The sequence below is a fragment of the Dermochelys coriacea genome, chromosome 8 (assembly GCF_009764565.3).
Source record: "Dermochelys coriacea isolate rDerCor1 chromosome 8, rDerCor1.pri.v4, whole genome shotgun sequence".
Classification (NCBI taxonomy): domain Eukaryota; kingdom Metazoa; phylum Chordata; order Testudines; family Dermochelyidae; genus Dermochelys; species Dermochelys coriacea.
In genome coordinates this window covers 102,699,157-102,725,666 of record NC_050075.1, presented here as the reverse complement: position 1 = coordinate 102,725,666, position 26,510 = coordinate 102,699,157, and the positions used below count along the sequence as shown (strand labels likewise).

General features: G+C 46.4%; 1 protein-coding gene across 1 annotated transcript; it reads left to right on the top strand.

Annotated features, from left to right (window-relative positions):
• LOC119860021 (cytochrome P450 4B1-like) lies at positions 1 to 26,510 on the top strand. Its single transcript, XM_038413099.2, has 12 exons — positions 1 to 247; positions 1,842 to 1,983; positions 3,143 to 3,187; positions 5,268 to 5,395; positions 6,997 to 7,121; positions 7,210 to 7,364; positions 8,197 to 8,303; positions 17,958 to 18,148; positions 18,937 to 19,070; positions 23,023 to 23,087; positions 23,942 to 24,024; positions 24,934 to 26,510. Exons 1-12 carry the CDS (start codon positions 62 to 64, stop codon positions 25,100 to 25,102), a joined length of 1,530 nt encoding a protein of 509 aa, XP_038269027.1. The 5' UTR covers positions 1 to 61; the 3' UTR covers positions 25,103 to 26,510.

Here is a 26,510-nt window from a genome sequence, read left to right as displayed (position 1 = left end):
AAAGGACCGTGAGCATGGTGAGAGATTCAGAGCCTGTCACTGCCACAGAAGCTGCAGGACCATGGCATTTGTGCTGGAGAAAATAGCAAACCCTTCCTCTCTGCTTTTGTACCTGGCTGCTGGGTTTTGTCTCATCTATGTCCTGCTGAAAGCGATCCAGCTGTATCGCAAGAAACAACAGCTCCTCAAAGCTTTTGAGAGTTTTCCAGGTCCCCCCAGGCACTGGCTGTATGGACACAACTCTCAGGTAGGGAAAGACATGGGGTTATGCAGCTATATACACCATCCAGGTTAGTTTCAACAGAGAATAGATAGAGGGAAGGTAAATACCGTGAGTGGGGTATGTGAAAACTGTTAGGAAAGGATCCTGACAGGAGGCAGTTTTCTTGTCCTACCCTCTAACAGACACCACAATCACATGTTTGCGTGGGACAAATAAAAATGCAGCCACAGTAAGAATTGTGTCCAATTTTCAGCTCCAGTCCTTTAAGCAAATAGCTAGTCCCATTGACTTGACACTTGTATTTAAAGATGCTTTGCAAGATCAGGACTTTGGTGATCAAATTTAATAGGAGCCACATAAAAAAAGTTTATTGCCTCTACTTAAGAGGCATCCACTCTCTAGGAAGTAGGTTCAGTTTGTTTTCGCAGCTACTGAGCTCTGCTCTGTGTGAGTGTGTGTGTGTGTGTGTGTGTGTGTGAATATGGGGAATTTTTATTTCAAACGTTTTCAGCGTTTCATGATACAGACGTATGGGGGTTTATGCATTTTTGCATCCAGTTGCAATAATAATAATAGATAAATATAAACTAAATATTCCCCTGTCATACTATTTAAAGATGAATATATAGTACTATAGTAAATGAAGCAATGAATTCTCACTACTGTACTTTTGGGTAATGATGATCGCTAATTTGGCTCCTGAACCACTGAGGTCTGAGTATCACTGGTTTAAAATGTTGAGCCTGATTCTGCACTGCTTTGCCTCTTGCAATGTCAATACTTTTTCATCAGCATGCAATTTTGACCAAAAAAATGGCTTTTTGTCTAAAGCAAAAGTTTTGCTGGGAAAATTTCATTTTTGACAGTGTTCCTTTTTTCATGCAAAACCAGAAACTGTTTTTTTAAGCTGAAACTTTTTTAAACCTAAGAATTGTAACTTAAAACAGCTTTCAAGCACCCCCAACATTTTCAGGTTTGGGGTTTCAGTTTTTTATTTAAAAAATTCAGAGGAAAAGTTTGACAAAAAATTTAATTTTTGAAATTTCTCTGAAAAAATAGCAAATTTTCCAACCAGCTGCATCATTTCCCCAGTGCAAAGGTAGTGTTAAGCTTCTCCATTGTGATTTGCAAAGGAGACAGGACTGCAATGCAGTTCCCTCTGGAACTGTGTAGCCACTGGTTTCAGAGTAGCAGCCATGTTAGTCTGTATCCGCAAAAAGAAAAGGAGGACATGTGGCACCTTAGAGACTAACAAATTTATTTGAGCTTAAGTTTTGTGAGCTACAGCTCATCCGATGAAGTGAACTGTAGCTCACGAAAGTTTATGCTCAAATAAATGTTTCTCTCTAAGGTGCCACAAGTCCTCCTTTTCTTTTTGTGTAGCCACTGTGTGTAGATTTGGTCCTCTCTACTCCAGCCAGTTTGGGGCCAGCATAGCATCTTACCTCCATCTCAAGGTGTAGAGCCCCTCATTGCAAATCAACTCCACCTGCTCCCCATCTCCCACGGAGAGGCCTTGAGCAGCCCAGATGGCCTTGTGCAGACTTTCCACACTGAAGTGATTTCACTCTTTTCTCCCTAAGCGCTCTCTCTCTCTCTTTTTTCACTATCATTGCAGATTTCTCAAGGTGGAGAATTAAAGAAGTTGCTGTCTTGGGCAAAAAAGTACCCCTATGCCTACCCCAGATGGATTGGAGGTTTCATAGCTACCTTAGTAGTCAACCACCCTGATTATGCCAAAACTGTGTTTGGCCATGGAGGTATGGTCATTGGATCTTATTTCAGAAAGATTCACACTTGATGCCCTCTCCCACTGCAAAGGACACGTGTTATTTCCACACAGAACCATTCAGACTCTTCTTCCTGCTTGTCTCTTCTGTCGACTATTGTAATTCTGCCCTTTATACTCTTCCCAAATGCTTAGCTCTTCACCGTTAAATTGGGGCACTTTATATACGCACCCACAATGGGAAATGAGAACCAAACACCTGCACCGTCAGAAATGTGTCTGTCTTAGGGTTTCCTAGAGCACTCTCCACCATAGTATCTAAGTTGTTCCCAGGAAAAGCAGCATAGAACATCTCCTAGAAGACATCCCAGAGTCTTCAGTTGTTCTCCCTTTCTAGTGTAGGAAGCTCTAATTATTATTATTACTGTTGTGGTAGTACCTAGGGATTTTGACTAAATTGGGGCCACATTGTTCTAGGACTAGATGCTATACAAACACAGAACAAATGACAGACCCTATCCTGAAGAGATTATTATCTAGAGGTACATCTCAATATTATTCCAGTTAGGATGGGAAAGCTTTTTTCAAAAAGGAGGTTCTTGCCACACATCCTAAATGTGGTCAGAGTCTGGATGAGGGTCATCTCTCAGATTTGATTCAACAGTTGCATCATGACCCCAGAAGAGCACAGCTGCCTGGTGGATCGTTGATGTTGATGTGATCCCTGATGTGGCTTGGACCTGGCACATTAATACTTTTGAAGATCAGGCCCAAAGCCTTGATTAGGCAATAGCATCTCCATTCACTTTCTTGTTCCTCCAGCACAAAATGTCCTTCCGCAACTTTAAAAGCTTCCATGGCCTTCCCTTCCCTTTCCTCACCCATACCTCTAATCTCATCTTCCCATCATCCTCACCAGTCCTGTGTGCATCTAATTAATGAGATGTATGTAAAAGACCCTCTTTAAAATGGACTAATAGTATGGAAAGAAACATTCTTCAAATATTTAATATACTAAATAACACTAAAAGATTTAGCTGTCTAATTTCTATACCACTCATTTCCTAATTAATTGAGCTCCTTCACCATGACTAGAAGAGTGAAATCATACCAGAAATGCATCTAGTTTTTTTTTTTCATGGTGTGTCAACTCCTAACATTGTACTTATCTTCTCTGTTGAATTTTACAGATCCCAAGGGTCTTGCAACCTACAAATTCTTAATTCCCTGGATTGGTATGTAGAATCATGCTTCGTCCGTCCTTTTGAACAGTTTCATGAATGAGTCAAGGGCATGCTATGCCCTGGAGTGTTAGCCCAGAGTTTCAGCCCTCATCCCCAGTTTCCTTGCCTCATCAGTTCATCGTGGGCCACACACTTCTCTTGTAATTTGATTTACTTTATTCCTTGCTATTATAAAACCAGAGAAGATGACCATTCTGCTATGGAAAGCTACTAGGAATGACATTACAAACACAGGAGATACCATATTAGACTAGACCATTTCTCTATTTAATCCAGAATCCTGCTCCATAGTGACTAGTATCTGATATTTCAGATGGCAGTGATTATCTTCCCCCATAACCAATGCACAATAGAGATTGTGCAGGCCAAATGATGCCCTCAATTACACATGTTCAACTTCATGGTCTTCAGAGTATGCCCTTGGTGCCACCACTGCAACCTCACTGAAGTCTAATGGGGTTGGCAGGTGTCACTGAGGATGCCTGAGAAGGAAAAAACCCAGCTTGACTCTCAGAACCAAAGTTGAGTTTACAGGGCTGGTAAACTGTAAACTGAGCAAACTGTGTGTGGACTCAGCAAGGTGCATACGCACTGAGTTCCATAATACTGATTTTACTGAGTAGAACCAAACTCTGTGCATCAGGGTTGTTGTGGAAAATGAGTCACACCATCTGTTTGGTTCAAACAGTCTGAGGTCCTTTTATTTTTGAATACAAGCATGCAGGGAGAAGGAGACAGAGATGGTCACACACAGGTGCCACCCTGGTCTCCCTCTGTCCTGCCCCTATAATACCAGTTTTATATAGTTTTTACATTTCAGTCAAATGATACATTTCATAAATTTTTTTTATCACTCAAGCATTGTTAATAAAGCCTTATAAGGAGCCAAGCTAAACAGCTTTATAATTAGCATTGTGCTGACGCACTTTGTTATTATCAAGATCTGCGGTTTGCTTGTGGCAGCGTTTTGTCTAGGGGCTTTTGCAGGTTTGGGGGGTGGGGGTGTACATAATAGACAGCTAGGGACTTGAGCTAGGTGAAAGGTTGGCCTAGTTTGTTATCTGTGCCAAAATACCACAGCCTAGCATATGCTCTTAGCTTAAGCTAAATCTTACAGGATGCAGGCCTGTAGGTCTCTTGCGTTACTGCTCTTGCCAATGCTGCATATAGTGCATAGGTCTTGTCACAAAGTGGGATAGGGTCAGGTTAACAATACCTTCCCCCACAGGGTAATTCTGGACACTAGTGTCGTTCCTAGCTGCTGATGTTTATTGCACCATGTCATTCCATGGCACAGGGTATTAACATTGCTAATACCTATGTCATCTGTAAAAAGAAAAGGAGTACTTGTGGCACCTTAGAGACTAAATAAATTTGTTTTCTTTTTGCGGATACAGACTAACAGAGCTGCTACTCTGAAATGTGTCATTTGTAGAGCTGGTGGCAAAAGTTTTCTCTCCCATGCAAAACATTTCTGCTTTTAGTCAAAAACCTGGGGAAAAAATGCAGAAAACTAAAATGTTGGGTTTCCAACCAAAAGAAAAATGGTTGCCATCAAATAAAACCCATAAAGTTCTCAGTGTAAAACCCAAATTTCCCATTTTGGAAAACCAAAATATTTTCAGTTTCAGTTTTCAGTTTTTTGACCCTTTTCTTTGAAAATTGGTTTTGCCCAGTTCCACTTGGTGCGACAGAGATTTCATTATTGCTGGGGCATAACTAATTTCAGCCTTATTAAGGGCCCTGTGTGGCTGCTATCAAAATATCAATAAGGTACTACATCAAATATAAATCCCTTTCCACCTTTGCCCCTGCCCTCTTTCAGTAAGTGCCATTCCCAAATGGTGTGTTCTTTCTAATCCTTCATCAAGTTCTTAAGACTCCCTCTCCTTCCTCATGGTACCATCCCTCAGAAGGAGATCTACTGAGGACTTGGTTAGGTATGAAATTAAGTATTCCTGACTAAAATGTTCCCTCTCTTCAAAGCACCGAGACTACTCTGAATGCTATAGAATAATTGATTGTGCTGTGAAGGGATCTGACTGGCTCTTTGTTATTTATATTCCCCCAGGCAAGGGATTACTGATCTTACATGGGCCACAGTGGTTCCAGCATCGAAGGCTGCTGACCCCAGGGTTTCACTATGACGTGCTGAAACCTTATGTCTCATTGATGGCAGAGTCTACCAAAGTGATGCTGGTAGGAGTGATCAGCTGCAGAGCCAGGAAAATAACTGGGTCTGATGTTGAACAATTAGGAGAAAGTGGAATGAGATGTTCTAACCAGTTTGCTTCCCACATGCTCTACAACCCTTTAGTAAAGGGGCCAGACCCTCAGCTGGTGTAATTCAGTGGAGCTACCCCAACATACATCAGCTTAGAATGTGTCCCAAGATATTTTTCTGTCACCAAGTTTCCAATAAAGTGATACGGTAACTTTTCTCAGCCCAGGGATGGTGAACATAGAAGATAAATGAGGAGAACAGACTGCCTGCCAGATAAGAAACTAAACTTGCTCTCGTATAAAAGAGAGCCCAAAACAAACACAGAAACTGGGAAAGAAGAGTAGATGAAGAGGAGGGCAGGAAGGAATCTAATGAAGTTCATATACTATCATGCACCATCCATGAGCTGCCCACTTCTACTAGATCAGCTTGTTGGAAGGGTCCTTTTATCTCAAAATACTCTCTTTAGCTAGAAACCGTGAATTCACAAGGATTGTATGTCCCTAATAATAATTAAAGTCTCTGAGCCAAATTGATCTTTGGGGTAACTCCACTGACTATAGTGGAGATACATCAAGAGATGGACTTGGCCCCAAATGTCTTCAGCTTTTCAACCAGCACATGAGGTGTGCTCTAATCACCTAGAAATAACCATTATGTCTCACCTTTTAATAAGGGTGGTTGCTAAACTTACATTAGTTTGTTTACAAAGCTGGCAAATAAAATAGTTTGCTAGAGACAGTCACTCAGTTGCAGAGATCAAAGAAATTTTAGACACATCCTTTAACCCAGCTGGTTTGGACTAAGATAATCAAATCCTTCTGGCATGGCATATCTGTTGAATTGCCAATGAACTTTGCTCAGAAGACATTAATTTATGTGGAGAGGCTCGCTGCTGAGTCATATAGATTATGAAACCAGTAAAAATCAACTCAAGTCTTAATTTACCTTGATTTCCGGTTATATCTGATGTGCATTAGATATGCCAGTGGTGAAAGATGTTATAGAAAATACGTTAGATCAACAATGCACTACTGTATGTGGATTCTCCCTTCCCCCCTCAAATTTGGATTTAGTTCCTGCCAAAAATAATGGACCGAAAACCTATTACACAGATCAGTTTCTTTTCACTTTGCTGAAAATAATCTCAGGATATCATTAAAACAATTTGTCTATAGAGATGGCTGTGAGCCACTCCAGGTCTGGTTCCAAACATGCTTTAGGGGTGTTTGGATTTTGGTTTCTAGTTCAGGCCCAGGACAACAAAATCCAGATCTTACCAACCCAAAAGATTGGGAAAGAAGAATTCAGATTTTTTCACTTTGGCCTAATCTCCAGCCATAAATAAATAATCCTGTAATCTGGTTCCGAAAGGGAATGCCAATCACAGCTAACATTGTACCTTTTAGATCAGAGTCTTTGCTTACAGACTAGGGTCTAACATGCAACAGGGGTTTGTCAGGATGCAGATATGGAAAGCAACAAAAGTAAATAAAGGGCACTGAATGGGATCTCTGTAGTCAGCAAAACCCTTTTCTGGAATCCCATCCCTCCTCATCTCACTCTCCTCCGTTAGGATAAATGGGAACGGCAAATCACAGTGGATAAGTCAGTGGAGCTTTTTGAACATGTCAGCTTGATGACCCTGGACAGCATCATGAAATGTGCCTTCAGTTGTCATAGCAACTGCCAGACTGACAGGTCAGTGCCAGGTGCTTTCAAATCCTAACAAAAATGTTCTTGTCAGCCAGACCCATAGTAGCCTTATTTAACTGTTCTTTTCCTTCAGTGACTCAGACTACTACATCAAAGCAGTCTATGACCTGACCTACCTGGTGTTTCATAGAATCCGCTTTTTCCCATTTCATAATGATTTCATCTATCGAATCAGTTCTCAAGGACGTCGCTTTCAGGAGGCCTGCCGACTAGCACACCAGCATACAGGTATTTCCCAGTGTCCTCCTTTTCTTCTCCTATTGTTTGTAGGATGTTGCCTAGTTTGGTGGGATTAACCTACTATTAGCTGGTCTGTCTATGAATGGAAACCCTGGAGAAACTTTTTCACTTATTCTCCAGGGAAGAAGAATGGTTTTAAAATTGAGGCACAAGGCTGGTAGTCAGTAGATCTAGGGCCAAATCCAATGCTGGTGGAATGGCATGTACTTCAGTGAAATTCCACTGAGGATGGATTTCTATTCCTAGCTCAGTCACTGATTTACTGTGGCACTTCAGGCAAGTTACTTCTTCTCTCCCCAGGTCAGTTTGATCACCTGCAAAATAGAGATAATGATTCCACTGCTTGTAACGTTCTGAGAGATCTTTCAGTGGAAGGGACATTAGAACATAAGAACGGCCATATTGATCAGACTAAAGGTCCATCTAGCCCAGTATCCTGCCTTCCAACAGTGGCCAATGCCAGGTGCCCCAGAGGGAACGAACAGAACAGATAATCATCAAGTGATCCATCCCCCATCGCCCATTCCCAGTGTCTGGCAAACAGAGGCTAGGGACACTATCCCTGACCATCCTGGCTAATAGCCATTGATGGACCTATCCATCAATGATAGTACTTTAGAAATACAAAGTCTTCCTAATACCTGGTTCAAAGAGACCTCATCTCCTGCACTGGTCTACTATATGTCCAGTTCATCATTTGCATTAAGCAGAGGAGCCTCAGACTCTGATCCTTTAACTGCTCTGCAGCATGACCTTTCTAGACAGACAGGTCACAGTGATGTTGAGGTGTAGCTAATATATTTGGCACTCTTGTATGCAGATAAAGTAATAAAAGAGAGAAAGACATCCCTCCAAGATCAGCAAGAACTTGAAAAGATCCAGAAGAAGAAGTACTTGGATTTTCTGGACATTCTTCTGTGTGCCAAGGTGAGTTATGGAAATAATAATGTAAACAGCCAAGCAAGTGTCATCAGCAGACACACATGGTTATTGATAATAGCTTTTCCATGTATATATCCTCATGTCTAATTCTGTCAGCTGATAGCGGGGCTGGAAGTGAAGGGAAGAAATGTCAAGCAAGAGTGTGCAAAGGACAGCTCTCAGTGAATGAATAACTACAAGTAGTAACAGTGCTGTGAGGGTAAAATTAGCTCTTTCCTCTCTGGGAGTTGATTTTCACTCAGCATGTTAATCTGTACAGGAACAGAGGCACCATAGCATGTAAGTGTGAATGAGACGGTTGGCGTATTCTAGGGAGGATTCCAGGCAGGTGGTATTGTCTGTACTGTGTGTAACTAGATAAATGTTCCCTTTTTGGTTTCCTATGTACTACATCTTTAAATTTCTACGTGCCTGCTGGGTCTGCCGGAGACAGCTGCCATTTGGAGTTCAGTTGAGTGCAGACTCTTCCAGGGGAGAGACACACACTGTGCTCTCGCTCTCCCTCCCCTTCCCCAAGGGATTTTACTTTTATTCATTCTTGTATTGTTTGTTGTTTGTCTTGTAATCTTAAAAAAAAATATCCTGGCTGAAAGTACATAACTGCTTTTTGTGTATTAAAAAAAAAATAAAACAGAATAAGAATTCTTGCGAGGAGAGCGGGCAGCACAGGATAGATGCCACAAAAGCACAGAAATGCAGGGCTGGAAGAGCCCTCGTGTGGCTCAACCTTTTCAGAGACACAGGCGGTACGTGCAGTTGTGTGGCACCCATGCGGGCCACGTACAGAAACAAAATGGCATCCTCCACCGTGCTTACAAGGCCATGCTGCACAGAGGATGCCATTTTGTACAGATAGTCTCTGGTACGCACAGCATGTCACTGCAAGGCTCGCTGCAGGCTGGGCAGCTGCTGCTGGGGGAGTGGACACCTCGGGGCCAGATGGAATTGACCTGTGGGCCAGCTCTGGCCCCTGGGCCACCCGTGGGGCTGATCTCTGCACTGAGGCAGGACTAAGTATACCTGGGGTGTCTGTGATGGGGTTATTGGAGGTGCGTGAGGACCTGGGGGGACATGCGAAGGGCCAGGGTCAGGAGGGGGCTCTGTCTGGCAGGGAAGCAGGTGGGGCTCTGTGCAGGTGGTCTGGGCTGCTGAGACCAGGCTTTGTAACCAACTCGCTCCCCCACTGCCGCACCTGCAGCAGCCACCAACCAGCAGTTACCCTGCTCCGCCGGGGAGGACTCAGAGAGTCGGGGACAGAAGGCTGCACCCCGGGAGTACTGTCCCCCTCTTGCCAGACAAACCCCCTCCTGACCTTGGCCCTTCAGTGGGGCCCCAGGGCACAGAGCCCCATCCACGTCCCCTGCTGGACAGAAGCTGCACAGGGAGAGCGGGGCCAAGCTGAATGCCCAGGGGCTGTCCAGCAAGGGTGCGGTTTTACTTCCCTATGCTGAATACAGGATACCTGGTAAAATTACTCGTATTTAAGCGAGTTCACCAGCAATCAATCAGAACTATGCAGTACAAACATTCAAATTAACATCACGTTGACCGAGCCCCTGTTAAAAAGAAATACTGTGTAGTTGGATTCTTTTTATTTACTTTCTTATCTTTAATGCTTTAGGGTTCACACCGGGAGAGGTGACACACAAACACACTCCCATACACCTCTCTCCCATGGTGGGGGGTGACCAACTGACCCTCCCCTCCCTGCCCTGCACTCTGTGCCCTCCATACCTGGCTGGGCCCCCGAAATGGACCTACCTCTCCTGGTACCTGGCGCCTTGTCTTCCCGAGGCAACACGTGGGGGGGGCACGCAGGGTCACATGCCCCCCTCCCCAGATTTCTCTCAGGGTTCACACCAGAATGTGGCTAACAGCAGCGTTTCGGCACTGTGCGGGAGGGAAGAGACAGGAGCTGCTTCCAGCTGCAGGGGAGGAGGAGTAGGGGAAGGGACGATTTGGCTCATGTCTTTGCAGAGCTCATCTCTTCCCCCCATCCTGATCCCCTGTGGCTGGAAGCAGCTTGTCCCTTCCTACCTACACAGTGTCGAAAGGCAGCTAACACCTCTAGGCTGCTGGTGGCCACCGAGATAACCCAGCCACCTCCTGTCCCCCAGCTACAGCGCGGACAGAAAGGGGTTAAGCCCTAAGGAGGCATTGTGCATCAGGGCCCAGGGAACCGGACTGCAGGGGCTTCAGCGAACCGGGCCGGGGAAGTGGCTCAGCAGGGGAGGGTGCCTAGGGGACAGAGCAGCCCCGCGCTCCCTGGAGGCAGGACCCGGGGTGAGGAGTGGGGGCAGGTGAAGAGGGTGTTAAGGGTATTTCTACACTACGAAATTACGAAATTTTAGGTCGAATTTATAGAAGTCAGTTTTGTAGAAAGCGTTTTTATACAGTCGAGTGTGTGTGTCCCCACACAAATGCTCTAAGTGCATGTAGTCGGCGGACTGTGTCCACAGTACCGAGGCAACCGTGGACTTCCGGAGCTTTGCACTGTGGGTAGCTATCCCACAGTTCCCGCAGTCTCCACCGCCCATTTGAATTCTGGGTAGAAATCCCAGTGCCTGATGGGGCTAAAACATTGTCACGGGTGGTTCTGGGTACGTATCGTCAGGCCCCCGTTCCCTCCCTGCCTCTGTAAAAGCAAGGGCAGACAATCGTTTTGCGCCTTTTTTCTTGAGTTACTTGTGCAGACACCATACCACGGCAAGCATGGAGCCTGCTCAGCTAACCATCACTGTATGTCTCATGGGTGCTGGCGGACGTGGTACTGCATTGCTACACAGCAGCAGTTTATTGCCTTTTGGCAGCAGACAGTGCAGTATGACTGGTAGCCGTCGTCGATGTAGTCCTGGGTGCTTTTTTAACCGGACGCATGGGCAAACATGGGAGTGACTCAGCCAGGTCATTTCCCTTGTTTCGTTTCATGGCGATTGAGTCCTACTGGCAGTGCACTGTCTTTTAATCTGCAGCTAGCAGAAAACGATGGCCAGTAGTCGTATTGCACTGTCTTCTGCCGAGCACCCAGGAGGTGACGATGGCTAGCGGTCATACTGCACAGTCTGCTGCCAGCATGATGTATAAAGACAGATGAAGTGGCTCAAAACAAGAAATAGACCAGATTTGTTTTGTATTCATTTTCTCCTCCCTCCCTCTGTAAAATCAATGGCCTGCTAAACTCACTTTTGAGTTCTATCCTTGAGGTTTTTGAGTTCTAGCCTTGAGGCGGCCATTCAGTTTCTTGCACAGCCACCCCCTTTGTTGATTTTAATTCCCTGTAAGCCATGTCATCAGTCGCCCCTCCCTCCATCAGGGCAACAGCAGACAATCGTTCCGCGCCTTTTTTTGTGCAGACGCCATACCACGGCAAGCATGGAGCCTGTTCAGATCATTTTGTCAATTAGGAGCACATTAAACACCAGACGCATTATCCAGCAGTATATGCAGCACCAGAACCTGGCAAAGTGAAACTGGGCAAGTAGGCAACGCCAGCGCGGTGACAAGAGTGATGAGGACATGGACACAGACTTCTCTCAAAGCACGGGCCCTGCCAATGTGGGCATCATGGTGCTAATGGGGCAGGTTCATGCGGTGGAACGCTGATTCTGGGCTCGGGAAACAAGCACAGACTGGTGGGACTGCATAGTGTTGCAGGTCTGGGATGATTCCCAGTGGCTGCGAAACTTTCGCATGCGTAAGGGCACTTTCATGGAACTTTGACTTGCTTTCCCCTGCCCTGAGGCACAAGAATACCAAGATGAGAGCAGCCCTCACAGTTGAGAAGCGAGTGGCAATAGCCCTGTGGAAGCTTGCAATGCCAGACAGCTACCGATCAGTTGGGAATCAATTTGGAGTGGGCAAATCTACTGTGGGGGCTGCTGTGATGCAAGTAGCCAATGCAATCAAAAATCTGCTGATATCAAGGGTAATGATCCTGGGAAATGTGCAGGTCTTAGTGGATGGCTTTGCTGCAATGGGATTCCCTAATTGTGGTGGGGCCATGGACGGAACCCATATCCTTATCCTGGCACCGGAGCACCAAGCCAGCGAGTACATAAACCGCAAGGGATACTTTTCAATAGTGCTGCAAGCACTGGTGGATCACAAGGGACATTTCACCAACATCAACGTGGGATGGCTGGGAAAGGTACATGATGCTCACATCTTCAGGAACTCTGCTCTGTTTCAAAAGCTGCAGGAAGGGACTTTCTTCCCAGACCAGAAAATAACTGTTGGGGATGTTGAAATGCTTATAGTTATCCTTAGAGACCCAGCCTACCCCTTAATGCCATGGCTCTTGAAGCCATACATAGGCAACCTGGAGAGTAGTCAAGAGCTGTTCAACTACAGGCTGAGCAAGTGCAGAATGGTGGTAGAATGTGCATTTGGACATTTAAAAGCGCGCTGGCGCAGTTTACTGACTCAGTTAGACCTCAGCGAAACCAATATTCCCACTGTTATTACTGCTTGCTGTGCGCTCCACAATATCTAAAAGAAGGTTGAGGGGAGATATGATTGATCTGGATAAATATATCAGAGGGATAAATACAGGAGAGGGAGAGGAATTATTTAAGCTCAGCACCAATGTGGACACAAGAACAAATGGGTATAAACTGGCCACCAGGAAATTTAGACTTGAAATTAGACGCAGGTTTCTAACCATCAGAGGAGTGAAGTTTTGGAATAACCTTCCAAGGGAAAAAGTGGGGGCAAAAGATCTATCTGGCTTTAAGATTCTACTGGATAAGTTTATAGAGGAGATGGTATGATGGGATAATGTGATTTTGGTAATTAATTGATCTTTAAATATTCAGGGTAAATAGGCCTAATCCCCTGAGATGGGATATTAGATGGATGGGATCTGAGTTACCCAGGAAAGAATTTTCTATAGTATCTGGCTGGTGAATCTTGCCCATATGCTCAGGGTTTAGCTGATCGCCATATTTGGGATCGGGAAGGAATTTTCCTCCAGGGCAGAGTGGAGGTTTTTTGCCTTCATCTGTAGCATGGGGCACGGGTCACTTGAGGGAGGCTTCTCTGCTCCTTGAAGTCTTTAAACCACGATTTGAGGACTTCAATAGCTCAGACATAGGTGAGTTTTTTTGTAGGAGTGGGTGGGTGAGATTCTGTGGCCTGTGCTGTGCAGGAGGTCGGACTAGATGATCAGAATGGTCCCTTCTGACCTTAGTATCTATGAATCTATGAATCTGTGAGAGTAAGGGGGAGACGTTTATGGCGGGGTGGGAGGTTGAGGCAAATCGTCTGGTTGCTGGTTACGCACAGCCAGACACCAGGGCAGTTAGAAAAGCACAGGAGGGTGCAGGGCGCATCAGAGAAGCTTTGAAAACCAGTTTCATGACTGGCCAGGCTACAGTGTGAAAGTTCTGTTTGTTTCTCCTTGATGAAACCCCCCGCCCCTTGGTTCACTCTACTTCCCTATAAGCTAACCACCCTCCCCACCCCCTTCGATCACCGCTTGCAGAGGCAATAAAGTCATTGTTGCTTCACAATCATGCATTCTTTATTAATTCATCACACAAATAGGGGGATAATTACCAAGATAGCCCAGGAGGGGTGATGGAGGAGGGAAGGACAAGGCCACACAGCACTTTAAAAGTTTAAAACTTATTGAATGCCAGCCTTCTGCAATCCTCTGGGGTGGAGTGGCTGGATGGCCAGAGGCCCCCCCACCGCGTTCTTGGGCGTCTGGGTGAGGAGGCTATGGAACTTGGGGAGGAAGGCGGTTGGTTACACAGGGGCTGTAGCGGTGATCTGTGCTCCTGCTGCCTTTCCTGCAGCACAACCATACGCTGGAGCATATTAGTTTGATCCTCCAGCAGCCTCAGCATTGAATCCTGCCTCCTCTCATCACGCTGCCGCCACCTTTCAGCTTCAGCCCTCTCTTCAGCCCGCCACCTCTCCCCCCGGTCATTTTGTGCTTTCCTGCACTCTGACATTTTCTGCCTCCATGCATTCATCTGTGCTCTGTCAGTGTGGGAGGACAGCATGAGCTCAGAGAACATTTCATTGCGAGTGCGTTTTTTTCGCCTTCTAATCTTCGCTAGCCTCTGGGAAGGAGAAGATCCTGTGATCCTTGAAACAAATGCAGCTGGTGGAGAAAAAAAAAGGGACAGTGGTATTTGAAAAGACACATTTTATAGAACAATGGGTACACTCTTTCACGGTAAACCTTGCTGTTAACATTACATACATAGCACATGTGCTTTCGTTAAAAGGTCGCATTTTGCCTCCCCTCACCGCGTGGCTAACTGCGGGGAACATTTCAGTTCAGCCATCGGCAAACAGTCCAGCAGGAACGGGCACCTCTGAATGTCCCCTTAAGAAAAGCACCCTATTTCAACCAGGTGACCATGAATGATATCACTCTCCTGAGGATAATACAGAGAGATAAAGAACGGATGTTGTTTGAACACCAGCAAACATACACTGCAATGCTTTGTTCTACAGTGATTCCCAAGTACGTGCTACTGGCCTGGAGTGGTAAAGTGTCCTACCATGATGGATGGAATAAGGCTGCCCTCCCCAGAAACCTTCTGCAAAGGCTTTGGGAGTATATTCAGGAGAGCCACGAATGCCAGGGCAAATTAATCATTAAACATGCTGGCTTTTAAACCTTGTATAGTATTTTAAAAGGTACACTCACCAGAGGTCCCTTCTCCGCCTGGTGGGTCCAGGAGGCAGCCTTGGGTCGGTTCGGGGGGTACTGGCTCCAGGTCCAGGCTGAAAAACAGTTCCTGGCTGTCGGGAAAACCGGTTTCTCCGCTTGTTTGCTGTGAGCTATTTACAACCTCATCATCATCATCTTCCTCGTCCCCAAAACCTGCTTCCGTATTGCCTCCATCTCTATTGAAGGAGTCAAACAACATGGCTGGGGTAGTGATGGCTGAACCCCCTAAAATGGCATGCAGCTCATCATAGAAGCGGCATGTTTGGGGCTCTGACCTGTAGCAGCCATTCGCCTCTCTGGTTTTCTGGTAGGCTTGCCTCAGCTCCTTAAGTTTCACACGGCAGTGCTTCCAGTCCCTGTTATGGCCTCTGTCCTTCACTGGGCGATTTTCACAAATGTTTTGGCATTTTGAAAACTGGAATATAGTTCTGATAGTACGGATTCCTCTCCCCATACAGCGATCAGATCCCGTACCTCCTGCTCGGTCCATGCTGGAGCTCTTTTGCGATTCTGGGACTCCATCATGGTCACCTCTGCTGGTGAGCTCTGCATGGTCACCTGCAGCTTGCCACACTGGCCAAACAGGAAATTGAAATTCAAAAGTTCGTGGGCTTTTCCTGTCTATCTGGTCAGTACATCTGAGTTGAGAGTGCTGTCCAGAGCGGTCACAATGGAACACTCTGGGATAGCTCCCGGAGGCCAATACCATCTAATTGTGTCCACAGTACCCCAAATTCGACCCAGCAAAACCGATTTCAAAGCTAATCCCCTTGTCGGGGGTGGAGTAAGGAAATCTATTTTAAGAGCCCTTTAAGTCGAAAAAAAGGGCTTCATCATGTGGACGGTGCAGGGTTACATCGATTTAACGCTGCTAAATTCGACCTCAATGCCTAGTGTAGACCAGGGCTAAGTCCCTGCCCAGGGGGCTGCTGTGAAGTCTGCAGGGTTAGGGTGCAAACAGGCTGGAAATCTCTTCCCCTTGCCCACCCCCCGCCACTCCAGAGTTTAGCTGAGGAGCAGAGAGAGGCTTCCCCGTGCCAGCGCTGTGCAGGGCTCTGGCACATGCAGGGCTCGGCTCCTGGCCAGCGCCCTAGGCCAGAGCATCTTGGGCTTTCCCGGGGCACTGGCCCAGCCTGAGGCAGTGGGGGAAGGAAGGAGCCTGCCGGCCAGGCTGCTGGTGAGCTGAGTGCTCTGACCAGGGGCTGGGTCTCTGTACAGCGCAGGGAACGGGACACACCCCACTGGGGGGATATGGAGGAGCGGTGAGGCTGGGTGGGGGTGAAGGGGCAAAGCAGGGAGAGGACAGCAAGAGGGGGAGCATGTAAAGGGCCGATGGGTGGACAGCAGAGGTGACACGTAACCGGCCGCTGCCTAGCGCCTGCCCACACGCACCAGCCACCGCAGCTCACAGCTCACTGCTGGCTGGAAACGGGATGGGGCCATGCTGGCTGAGAGCCGCACACAGCGGGGGCTCAGCTGGCGGAGCAGCAGGGGGAGCATCCGGGCCTGCTCGCTGCAGCTTTGCCACGCTACCAGCCTTGCACACCCACCCCATCGGCCACTGGACTCCCCCCCCCCCCACTCAGCACTGGTGGGCGGGCAGCTGGCGAGCAGGGATGTGGCCAGCAGCAGGACCCACCAGTACTGATGGGGAGGAGACAGAAAATATGGGACAATTTGCCCACTTTTAAGAAAAAGTTGGGACACCTGCAGGGGCACTTAAATATAGGACTGTGCCTTTAAAAATGGGACGTCTGGTCACCCTAAGCAAGGGGGCCAGTACTCACAAGGTGCAGCTTTCTGCTGCCCTCCTTACTCTGGCCCTTCAGCGTGGCCCAGTTTGCCGCCCCTGAGAGATTGCCTGACCATGGCAGGGAGCAGAAGGCTTCCTCAACTGTTACATGGTGAGGACCGTCGCTGGCCCCTGTGAGTACTGGTCATACCACCCCCTACAAAAATACTGTTTCTTAGAAAGAGGGGGGCTCGTATGAGACAAATCTTCAAAGTGGGGTCACAGCAAAAACAAGTTGGGAACCTCTGACCTAGCCCATCCCCGACAGGTGTGTGTCCAACCTGCTCTTAAAAACCTCCAATGACGGGGATTCCACAACCTCCCTTGGAAGCCTGTTCCAGAGTTTAGCTATCCTTAGAGTTAGAATGTATTTCCTAATATCTAACTGAAGATTAAGCCTGTTACTTCTTGTCCTACCCCCAGGGCACAGGGAGAACAACTCATCCCCGTCCTCTTTGTAACAGCCTTTAACATACTTGAAGACTGTTACCAGGTCCCGCCTCTGTCTTCTGTTCTCAAGACTAAACAAGCCCAGGGTCTTTAACCTTTCTTCACAGAGCCCTCAGGTTTTCTGAACTTTTTATCATTTTTGTTGTTCTCCCTCCAATTTGTCCACATCTTTCCTAAAGCGTGGCACCCAGAACTGGACACAGTACTCCAAGGGAGGCCTCACCAATGCTGAGTAGAGTGGAACAATGACCTCCCATGGCTTACATACAACACTCCTGCTAATGCACCCCAGAATGGTTTTAGCTCTGTGTAGGTGGTCTGGGCCATTAAGACAAACACCTGTCAGGGATGGGCTAAGTCAGAGGTTCGCATTGTTCGCTTATATTCAGTTTGTAAGCACTGAAAGTTGGTACCTGACACCCTGTTGATGAGTAACTTGGATCTTAGCCCATCTCTGCCGCCTTGCTAATCTTAAAAGGGGAATGCCTGCCTTTGTACTCAATGGACCTGAGTTTGATCTCACTTACACCAGGTAGACACCTGCATAATTCCATTGCTTTCAGTGGACTGACACCTGATTTCCACTGATGTAAACAAGTCAAATCAAGCCTGGGAACTTCACCAGTAATCAAGGTATATTTTTTCACTCCAAAAATTGCTCATGAAATGAACACTTGTTTGGGAATTATTTACCTCCCTGCTTTCCTAGGATGAAAACGGAGCTGGATTATCCGATGAAGACCTACGTGCCGAGGTGGACACATTTATGTTTGAGGGTCATGATACCACAGCCAGTGGGATCTCCTGGCTCTTGTACTGCATGGCCCTGTACCCAGAGCACCAGCAGAGATGCAGGGAAGAGATCAAGGAAATTCTGGAAGACAGAGAGACTGTCCAATGGTGAGATGTTACCTCACTGGTTTAATATCATTTGGCTTTAGATTATTTTGTTAGGTATCCAATTTGAGGACTTAAAAATGGATCAATTTCACAAGCTCTGCAATGAAGGATCAACACTTAGTATAGCAATGCTACAAAGAACAGATCCAAGGCCAAATCCAAACTTTCCTTGTGTTAAGGGCTGTTCAATTCTAGATCTTTGGTTTAGATCTCTCTCTACATTAATAAAATGCAGCAGTTTGATTGGGATAGGAACTTTAAACTATTGAAGTTGAGGAATTTCCCCTAAGTTATGCTAGGACTGCATTCGGCCCTTGGAGTTTGAAATTGAATTAAGAATAAAACAAATCTCATGTGTTTTCATGCTAAATTTAGTCCCAAATATTAAGAGTTTGCATTTCAATAAACAGCTGCTGTCAAAGTACCTTGTAATTAATATATTACACCTTACAACAATCCTGTGAAGCAGATAGTTATTTCATGGCCCAGGACCCCATTGTGCTAGGTGCTGTACAAATATGGAGCAAAAAGAAAGTTCCTGCCCCAAAAAGTTTACAGGAGCATTGATAGATCAAGAGTCTTACTCAGTGTTGCAGGAAGTCTGTGGCAGAGGGAATAGACCCTAGGTCACCTCTATGCTTTAGGCACAAGATTACTTTCCTGTCTTCAAACAGAAATAGGCGTGTGGCATGTTTGTTTCACCCACTGATGTTGATGCTGCTAGCTAGTATTTTCAGAGTGGTAGGAGCCATTACTCATTCATACTCTCCACCAATGGTTGCTTTCAGGGATGACCTTGGCAAAATGACTTACAGCACCATGTGCATCAAGGAGAGCCTTCGCCTTTATCCTCCGGTACCTGGAGTGTCCCGACTGCTCAGCAAACCCATCACGTTCCATGATGGACGTACCTTACCAGAAGGTCTGTTTAGTCTCTTCCTTCTTAAGGGCCCAGTTCTGCCTTCAGCCGTACACATGCCACTCCCATTGAAGTCCCTGAATGTGGTTCACGCCAACAAGAGGGGAAGAAATTCTCCTGTGACACCCAAGTGAAGATCTAGGAGCTGTTGAGCAGTTTGTGGTGCTCCCATGGCCTATTCTGTCTCCATTGTAAATTGTAACATGACTCTTTGATTGTCCATTACAAATTGCACTTTCCCGTACCAACCTGTCTCCCTGAGCCGTGGGCCGATTCACCCTAGGGAGGGCAGCTGGGACTGCTGCCTGCCCTACCTCAGAGACTTTGCTAGGAAGTAGCAGTGCCAGTCTCCTCCTGAGACTCCATGGGAGTCCTGCCAACTAAGTCCGTCTAGGGGATGCTTTGAATCAGTGCAACCTTTGCTGCACACGTGCATGCCTTAGTGATCTCCCATCTCGACACCAGCCAGAGCTGGCTGAATGTTGTTAGTGTTGGCTGAGAGCTTCAAATGAGCCTATGGGAATTAAGCACCCAAATCTCACTGGAGTTGAATGGAATTTGGGTGCCCAATTCCCTTAAACTCATTCGAAAATCACAGATATTGCTTATTATTTGTACATTGGAGGTATCCAGAAGCACCAACCAAGAAGGAAGTCCCATTTGCTATGCACTATTGCATACACATGAGACATTATACATATACATATGATTTGAGAAAGTCTCTGCCCAGAAGAGCTTACAATCTAATGGAAACCTTTATTACTAATAATCATTCAATGGGGGGAGGGCGAGAAAGAGAGAGAGCATACCCTAATATGCAACTAATATTATTTGCATTGAACAATTCTACTACCTCTAGGACTGAGCTGTCTTAGCTTGTGAGATCAGACAAGATCACACCACAAGACTGCTTGGCCGTACATTGTAGGACTGAGCTGGAATTGCTCAGGTCACGATCTCATTGACTCAATAAAAGCAGAGAGCTTCATGGGAACAACAGTTATAGAACTGGATCCAAAGCCTTTCAAAGCCAATGGAAAGACCCCCTCATTGACTCAACCCACTTTGGGTAGGCCCAGGAGATTTACAAACTGAGTACCCCTATCATTGCTATTTTCTGTTATGTTGGGAATGATGGAGGACTATAGGGGCTATATTGCCTAAGCAGACCTTGGCTGAATAAAATGGACCATTTAGGACATCATGGTAAATTTTACCCTGTACTTCCTGTCATAGTGTTCTGCCCGCCTTGTCTTGATCTTACCAAATTCTCCAGCTGCCACTCCTCTCTTCACTCAATGAGGTGGGTATGATTCTGCCAATTGAAAAATGCTACGTGAATGGAAACCAAAACATTCAACAATCAGAAAGCAAACAGAGCATGGCATTTAATGGCCAGCGTGTGCTGTCCTGTCCCAGGCATACGCCTTGCAGGGCCAGTTCTAGTGGCACCCACAAAAAAGCAGAGAACTTGCAGAAAAATACATTGCAGGTAGGGGACTGTTGGCTTTATGCTCTCCACTTGCCAGTTGGGTAGCACTACGTCAGGGACTGCTGCCCTTGCGGGGAGAGGGAGAAACAAGGCCCGGCTCAGCATCCCCCAGACCCAAAACCCTGCACACATGCTATCACTAGAATCCAGGCAGTGCCTCCCCTTCCCCCATCACATGGCCTTGGGGGAGAACTGTGGAGCAGCCAGCCAGAGATGCAAGCCAGTAGGAGCAGAAGCAGCCAAAACAAGGACCTTTGGACATTCTAGTCAAAGCTGGAAAATGTTCTCTGCCTTTTTCTGCACTGTGCTGATCATCCGTTTGCTCCAACCCTCCCTCTTCCTCCTCTCAGTCTCCTCACCTCCCGTTTTACGCCCCGTCTGCCCCTCCTGCTCACTTCCCCTCTGCTCTGCCCCCCTCATCCCTCTTCCTTCCATTTAACTGGTCCCCTCCTAACTAACCCCTCCCCGCAAAATCAATCAATCAATACAATCATGGAACTAATGTGTTTGTTTGCTGCCATCACATTATTTCCTCTCCTTGTGCATTCTGCCTCTTCCCCCCCCCCCCCCCCCGTGTGCCTCTCGTCTGTTTTTTTGGGTTGTAGGCTGTAGGGGTCATGTGGCTGTCTCCTTCTGGTTTTACTAATTCGTGCAATAAACACACCGCAGGAGGTGAGAGGGGAGACGTTACCCTTGCCCCAATAACTATGCTAGTGAAATATTCACCTGAGGCAGGTCAGTTATTTGGCTTTAACTGCAGTCCATTCTTCTAGGTTCAGAGTATAGGCGGCAGATCAATCATTCTTCCCTAATCATTAGGTGCTCTTGCCCAATCTTCTAACCATTCCCTGCTTCTGACACAAAATCTATTGACTCTATTGATAATCTGCACATGCACGGCTGCTGAGTGTAAATTTTTTAAAAAAGAGAGTTTAGTTATTGCATAAGATCAATAAAAAAGGGCAAAATCATCCCCCCCACACTTTCACAAGCCAAAAATATAAGTGCAGCCATGCGAGCTGTGAAAATCTCACCCTGAACGTAGAATGATTGTCACACAAGTGACCGTAAAAATAGTGTTGTGGCATTCCAAGTTCTTTCTCTCCACAAATGCTGAAGATTAATATATTACAATGCCGCTTACTATTGCCATTACATCGTTGCTAATAATAGAGGTTCTGCACTCAGCACTCACCTGACACAGTCCCAGATTCCTGCAGGACCACTGTGATCATGTAGTCTGACCTCTTGTATAACACAGGCCAGAGAACTTCCCCAAAATAACTCCTAGAGCTTATCTGTTAGAAGAACATTGAATCTTGATTTCAAAAGTATCAGTGATGGAGAAGCCACCATGACCCTTGGTAAATTGCTCCAGTGGTTAATTACCCTATCTGTTAAAAATTTACAACTTATTTCCAGTCTGAATTCGTCTGGCTTCAACTTCCAGCCACAGGATTGTGTTTTACCTTTCTCTGCCAGATTGAAGAGCACATTATTAAATATTTGTTCCTCATGTAGGTACTTATAGAGTCTAGACTGTACTCACATCACCACTTAACCTTCTCATTCTTAAGCTAAATAGATTGAGCTCTTTGAGTTTATCACTATAAGGCATGTTTTCCAATCCTTTAATCATTCTTATGGCTCTTCCCTGAACCCTCTCCAATTTATCAACAACCTTCTGGAATTGTGGACACCAGAAATAGAGACAGTATTCCAGCAGTGGTCTCCTGCTGCCAAATACAGAGGTAAAAATAACCTCTTTACTTCTACTCAAGAATCCCTTGTTTATGCATCTCAGGATCGAATTAGCTCTTTTGGCCACAGCATCACACTGGGAACTCTTGTTCAGCTGATTATCTACATACAATGATCCCCAAATCTTCTTCAGAGGCACCACTTCCCAGGATAGAGTCCCCCATCCTGTGAGTGCGGCCCATATTCTTTGTACCTACATGTATACTTTTATATTTAGCTGTATTACAAAGCATATTGATTGCTTGTGCCCAGTTTACTAAGTGATCCAGATTACTCTGCATCAGTGAGCTGTCCTCTTCACTATTTACCCCTCCCCCAATCTTTGTGTCCTCTGCAAACTTTATCAGCGATGATTTTATCTTTTCTTCCAGGTCGTTGATAAAAATGGCATAGGGCCTGTGGGACCCCACTAGAAACACACAATTCAATGACGATTTCCCACTTACAATTACATTTTGAGACCTATCGCTTTTGCTGGCGATACATGAGTCAGAATGGAACCCAGCTCTTTCTCCCATAGTTTAATGTTGCCTCTGCAGGGCTAAAGGGAGTGAAAACATGTATGTAGAAATGACTCAAGACATTTCTCAGACAGCAGGTGTGTTGGTGAAGAAGATTAAGGGCCTTTAACAGAATAGCGTGTTTTGCTAAATAGATGTTTGCCCTGTGAGGTCACCAAGATTTTTCTTATTTTTCTTACAGGTTCTCTGGCTGCAGTGCATATTTATTCGCTTCATAGGAACCCAGCTGTATGGCAAGATCCAGAGGTACTTTTAACTTTACAGAAAGAAGAGGTGGTCACGTAGTTAAAACAAAGGACCGAGTATCAAGAGAGATGGGTGCTATCCCTGCCTCTGCCCCTTACTTCCTTGAGCAAGGCATTTCTTACTTCTCCCTTCCTCCATTTCCCCAACTGTAAAGCAGGGATAATATTGACCTTAACAAGGTGTTTTGCAATCTTATTCAAGTAGCATCTGTCCAGACAAAAGGTGCAATAGATCTGCAAAAAGGAGGTTGCCTTAAAGATTCTGAGTATTGTAGAGCAACAGAGGAGGGTGTGGAACGGTCTGTTTTTACACATAGTCATGTACATCCAGTGGAAGAAGGATTCATAGTGTTTTGGGGCAAATGTAGCAGATGATGCTCTTGGTTGTACCAGCAACTCCTCCCAGTCACCTGGCAGCTGTGGTGAGGGGCAGTAGTACTCTGGGCCCAGCACAAAGGCTCACTCTTTAGGTAGGGGGCTGCACAGGGGATGTGTTGCAACAGCACCTCCCCAGCTTACAGGGTGATGGCATTTCCCCAGTTAGCACAGCTCACATTTGGGACAGTGCTGGCCCCTTATGGGAGGAGAGATCACCGCCCCTTCACACTGCAGCTGTCCTAGAAGAGTTTCCACCTCAGCACCTCCTCCCCATGTTAGGGCTACAGCAACAGACTCTGGGCTGAAATTGACCTCACATCTGACTCTGAATTTGCATCCTGTGCATATGTTGATAGGGGCAATGTTGTCAAATGCACCTTGTCTGACTCTATAAAGTTGCTGGTGTCAAACCAAGCAACGCTGCAGTTTGGGAACTAAAAGGCCTTTGCCACAGACCTTTGAACTCTCTTCCCGCAGGTATTTGATCCCATGAGGTTTTCTCCAGAGAACTTGTCCAAGATGCATTCCCATGCTTTCCTGCCCTTCGCAGCTGGAGCACGGTGGGGGATATTTCATTCACTCTCTGGGGGGTGGTGTCAGCTTGGCTTTCCCAACCGCCCCCTGTTCAGTTTCATCAAATATATTCACACAGTAAACATCCCAATAATCCAGGGGTTTTCAAACTGGGGGTTGGGACCCCTCAGCGGGTTGCAAGGTTATTACATGGGGGGTTGCGAGCTGTCAGCCGCCACCCCAAATCCCGCTTTCCCTTCAGCATTTATAATGGTGTTAAATATATAAAAAAGTGTTTTTAATGTATAACAGGGGTCATACTCAGAGGCTTGCTGTGTGAAAGGGGTCACCAGTACAAAAATCTGAGAACCCCTGCAATAATCCGATCAGCACACCATCGCCCTAAATTATTACAGAGCAACTCCAGAGCCGTCACTCATGGGACTGCATTCTGGATCACTTGTAGGGGGAGGTATTCCATGCACAGGTGTGTGGCAGTTAAAAAGCCAATGGGAGCTAGATGCCTAATTTCTATATGTGGCTTGGAAAAATCTCCCCTGTGGTCATCAAAGATCTCTTGGAACTTTTCATTAGAGTGGGGGAGTAACTGTATCAATCTCCTTGCAAGTTCAATGGGAAAGAGCTTTTTTCACACCTGTCCCAAAACTGCCTGGTAGTAGTTGCTGTGCACTATTAAACAGCTGCCATGTTTTAACCCAGTAGTGGCAGCACTACAGTGATGGGTGAAGGGATTCGTCTAGGCTATATTACAGTAGCAGCCAAAAGCCCCAATTGAGATGAGGACCCCATTGTGCTAGCTGCTATACATACACATGAGAAATGATCACTGACCCAAAGAGCTGAGTTGGTCCACTCAGCTAGAAAAGTGCTTTGGGATACATTTGTGAATGAAAGTCGATTCTAAGTTCTTATAGGCTAACCCCTCCCTCTTCCAGGAACTGCATTGGGAAGCAGTTTGCCATGAACGAGCTGAAAGTGGCTCTCGCCCTGACTCTGCTCCGCTTTGAGTTGTCTCCTGATCCAGCCAAACCACCCAAGGAAATACCTCAAGTTGTCCTCAAGTCCAGCAATGGGATCCACCTGCTCTTACGGAAACTTCCCTGACACCGCAGAAACCATGGAGCTCCGCACTGGAAGTCAGAAGGATCGGCTCATTTTCAAAGGAGTGCAATCCAGGGGTGTTTTACTGGATAGCCCCACTTCAGCCAACCCGTACCACAACCTTTCCTGAATTCTCAGCACCAGCTGGTTTCTCTGGGGCTTTCCCCATCCCCAGAGTTGGAGGGAGCAGTGTTGGGAGGAGACCTGGATATGGGAGTAAAGCATCCCACACGCCTCATCCCTGGCTAAGGAGCACTCTTGCCTGTCAGTGCCATGCTCTGGGACCCGAGCTATGCAGGCTGGAGGGCAGCACTTCTCCCCTTTCCACAGCCCCTCACGCTGTGTACTGAGGGTATAAGCAGAACTCTGAGTGCAATTTCACATCTATTCCCTAATGCAAACTGGAGAGGGCAGCACTGCAACGGAGATAGCTCTCCTTCCCCGACAGGAGTCCAAGTGTCTCCGCATCTCCCATCGGATGAGAGCCAGTGATCTAGCTGGGGTTTAAGGCCTCCTTACCCTGGGATTTTAGGCACCAGTGCAAAGCCCTAGTGTAGACACAATTTATACCAGTGCACTGCAATGTGCACTAATGCCTAAGCTCCGAGGGTAGACTGAGCCCAACACTTATCCCCCACATTAGCACATTGGTCTGTTTTGCACTGATCTCCTATTCACTCAGCCTTGCAAGGAAGTGTGAATTCCACCACCAGGGCCCCTCTCATTCCCTATGGGGGATTATCATCAACGCTTGGTTGGAAGATTGAAGTGTGAGCTGGGCCAAGTCTCCCAGTCAAGAGGTGGGTGGATAATGCTCCCCACTGAGAAGCTCTGGAGTTTTGGTTTGGCCCACTACAGCAATAGAGGCCAGTGAGAATTTTTGCTCCAAATCTGAACTTTCTTTCAGTGGAGGCTGCTCAGATCTTGGTTCAGAGCTCTCTGTAATTTAAACACCGACACGATGCAATATGGACAATCAAAGATCCATGCAGGCTGCCTTCAGACTACACTCACAGCTCTGATTGGCCCTAAAAAGTCACTCAGCTGGAGCCAAGATACCTCTAATTCCCCCTCTAATCCAGGATGGATGCTTACATGATCCCCAGAGTAGAGCTTCCTTGTCACATTGTTTATGCTAGACAGATATTGAGGGTTCTCCCTGTGCATTCATCCTTGGAAACTGCCCCTCCAATGTAGCAATTTCATCAAGATACCTTCCAGCCCAGAGAAAGGTGCAGCAATTTCCTCCTCACTTGGAGCCTGATCCCAAGTCTGTCATTGAGAGGCTTCTTCCCATTGACTTCAATGGGCTTTAGGTCCTGTGTTTGGAGAACGTGACAGCTAACTCTGCCAGTTTGCTGACTAGCAATGTTCTGTGCATTCTTATTCCCATGCTATCTCTGATGCTGTG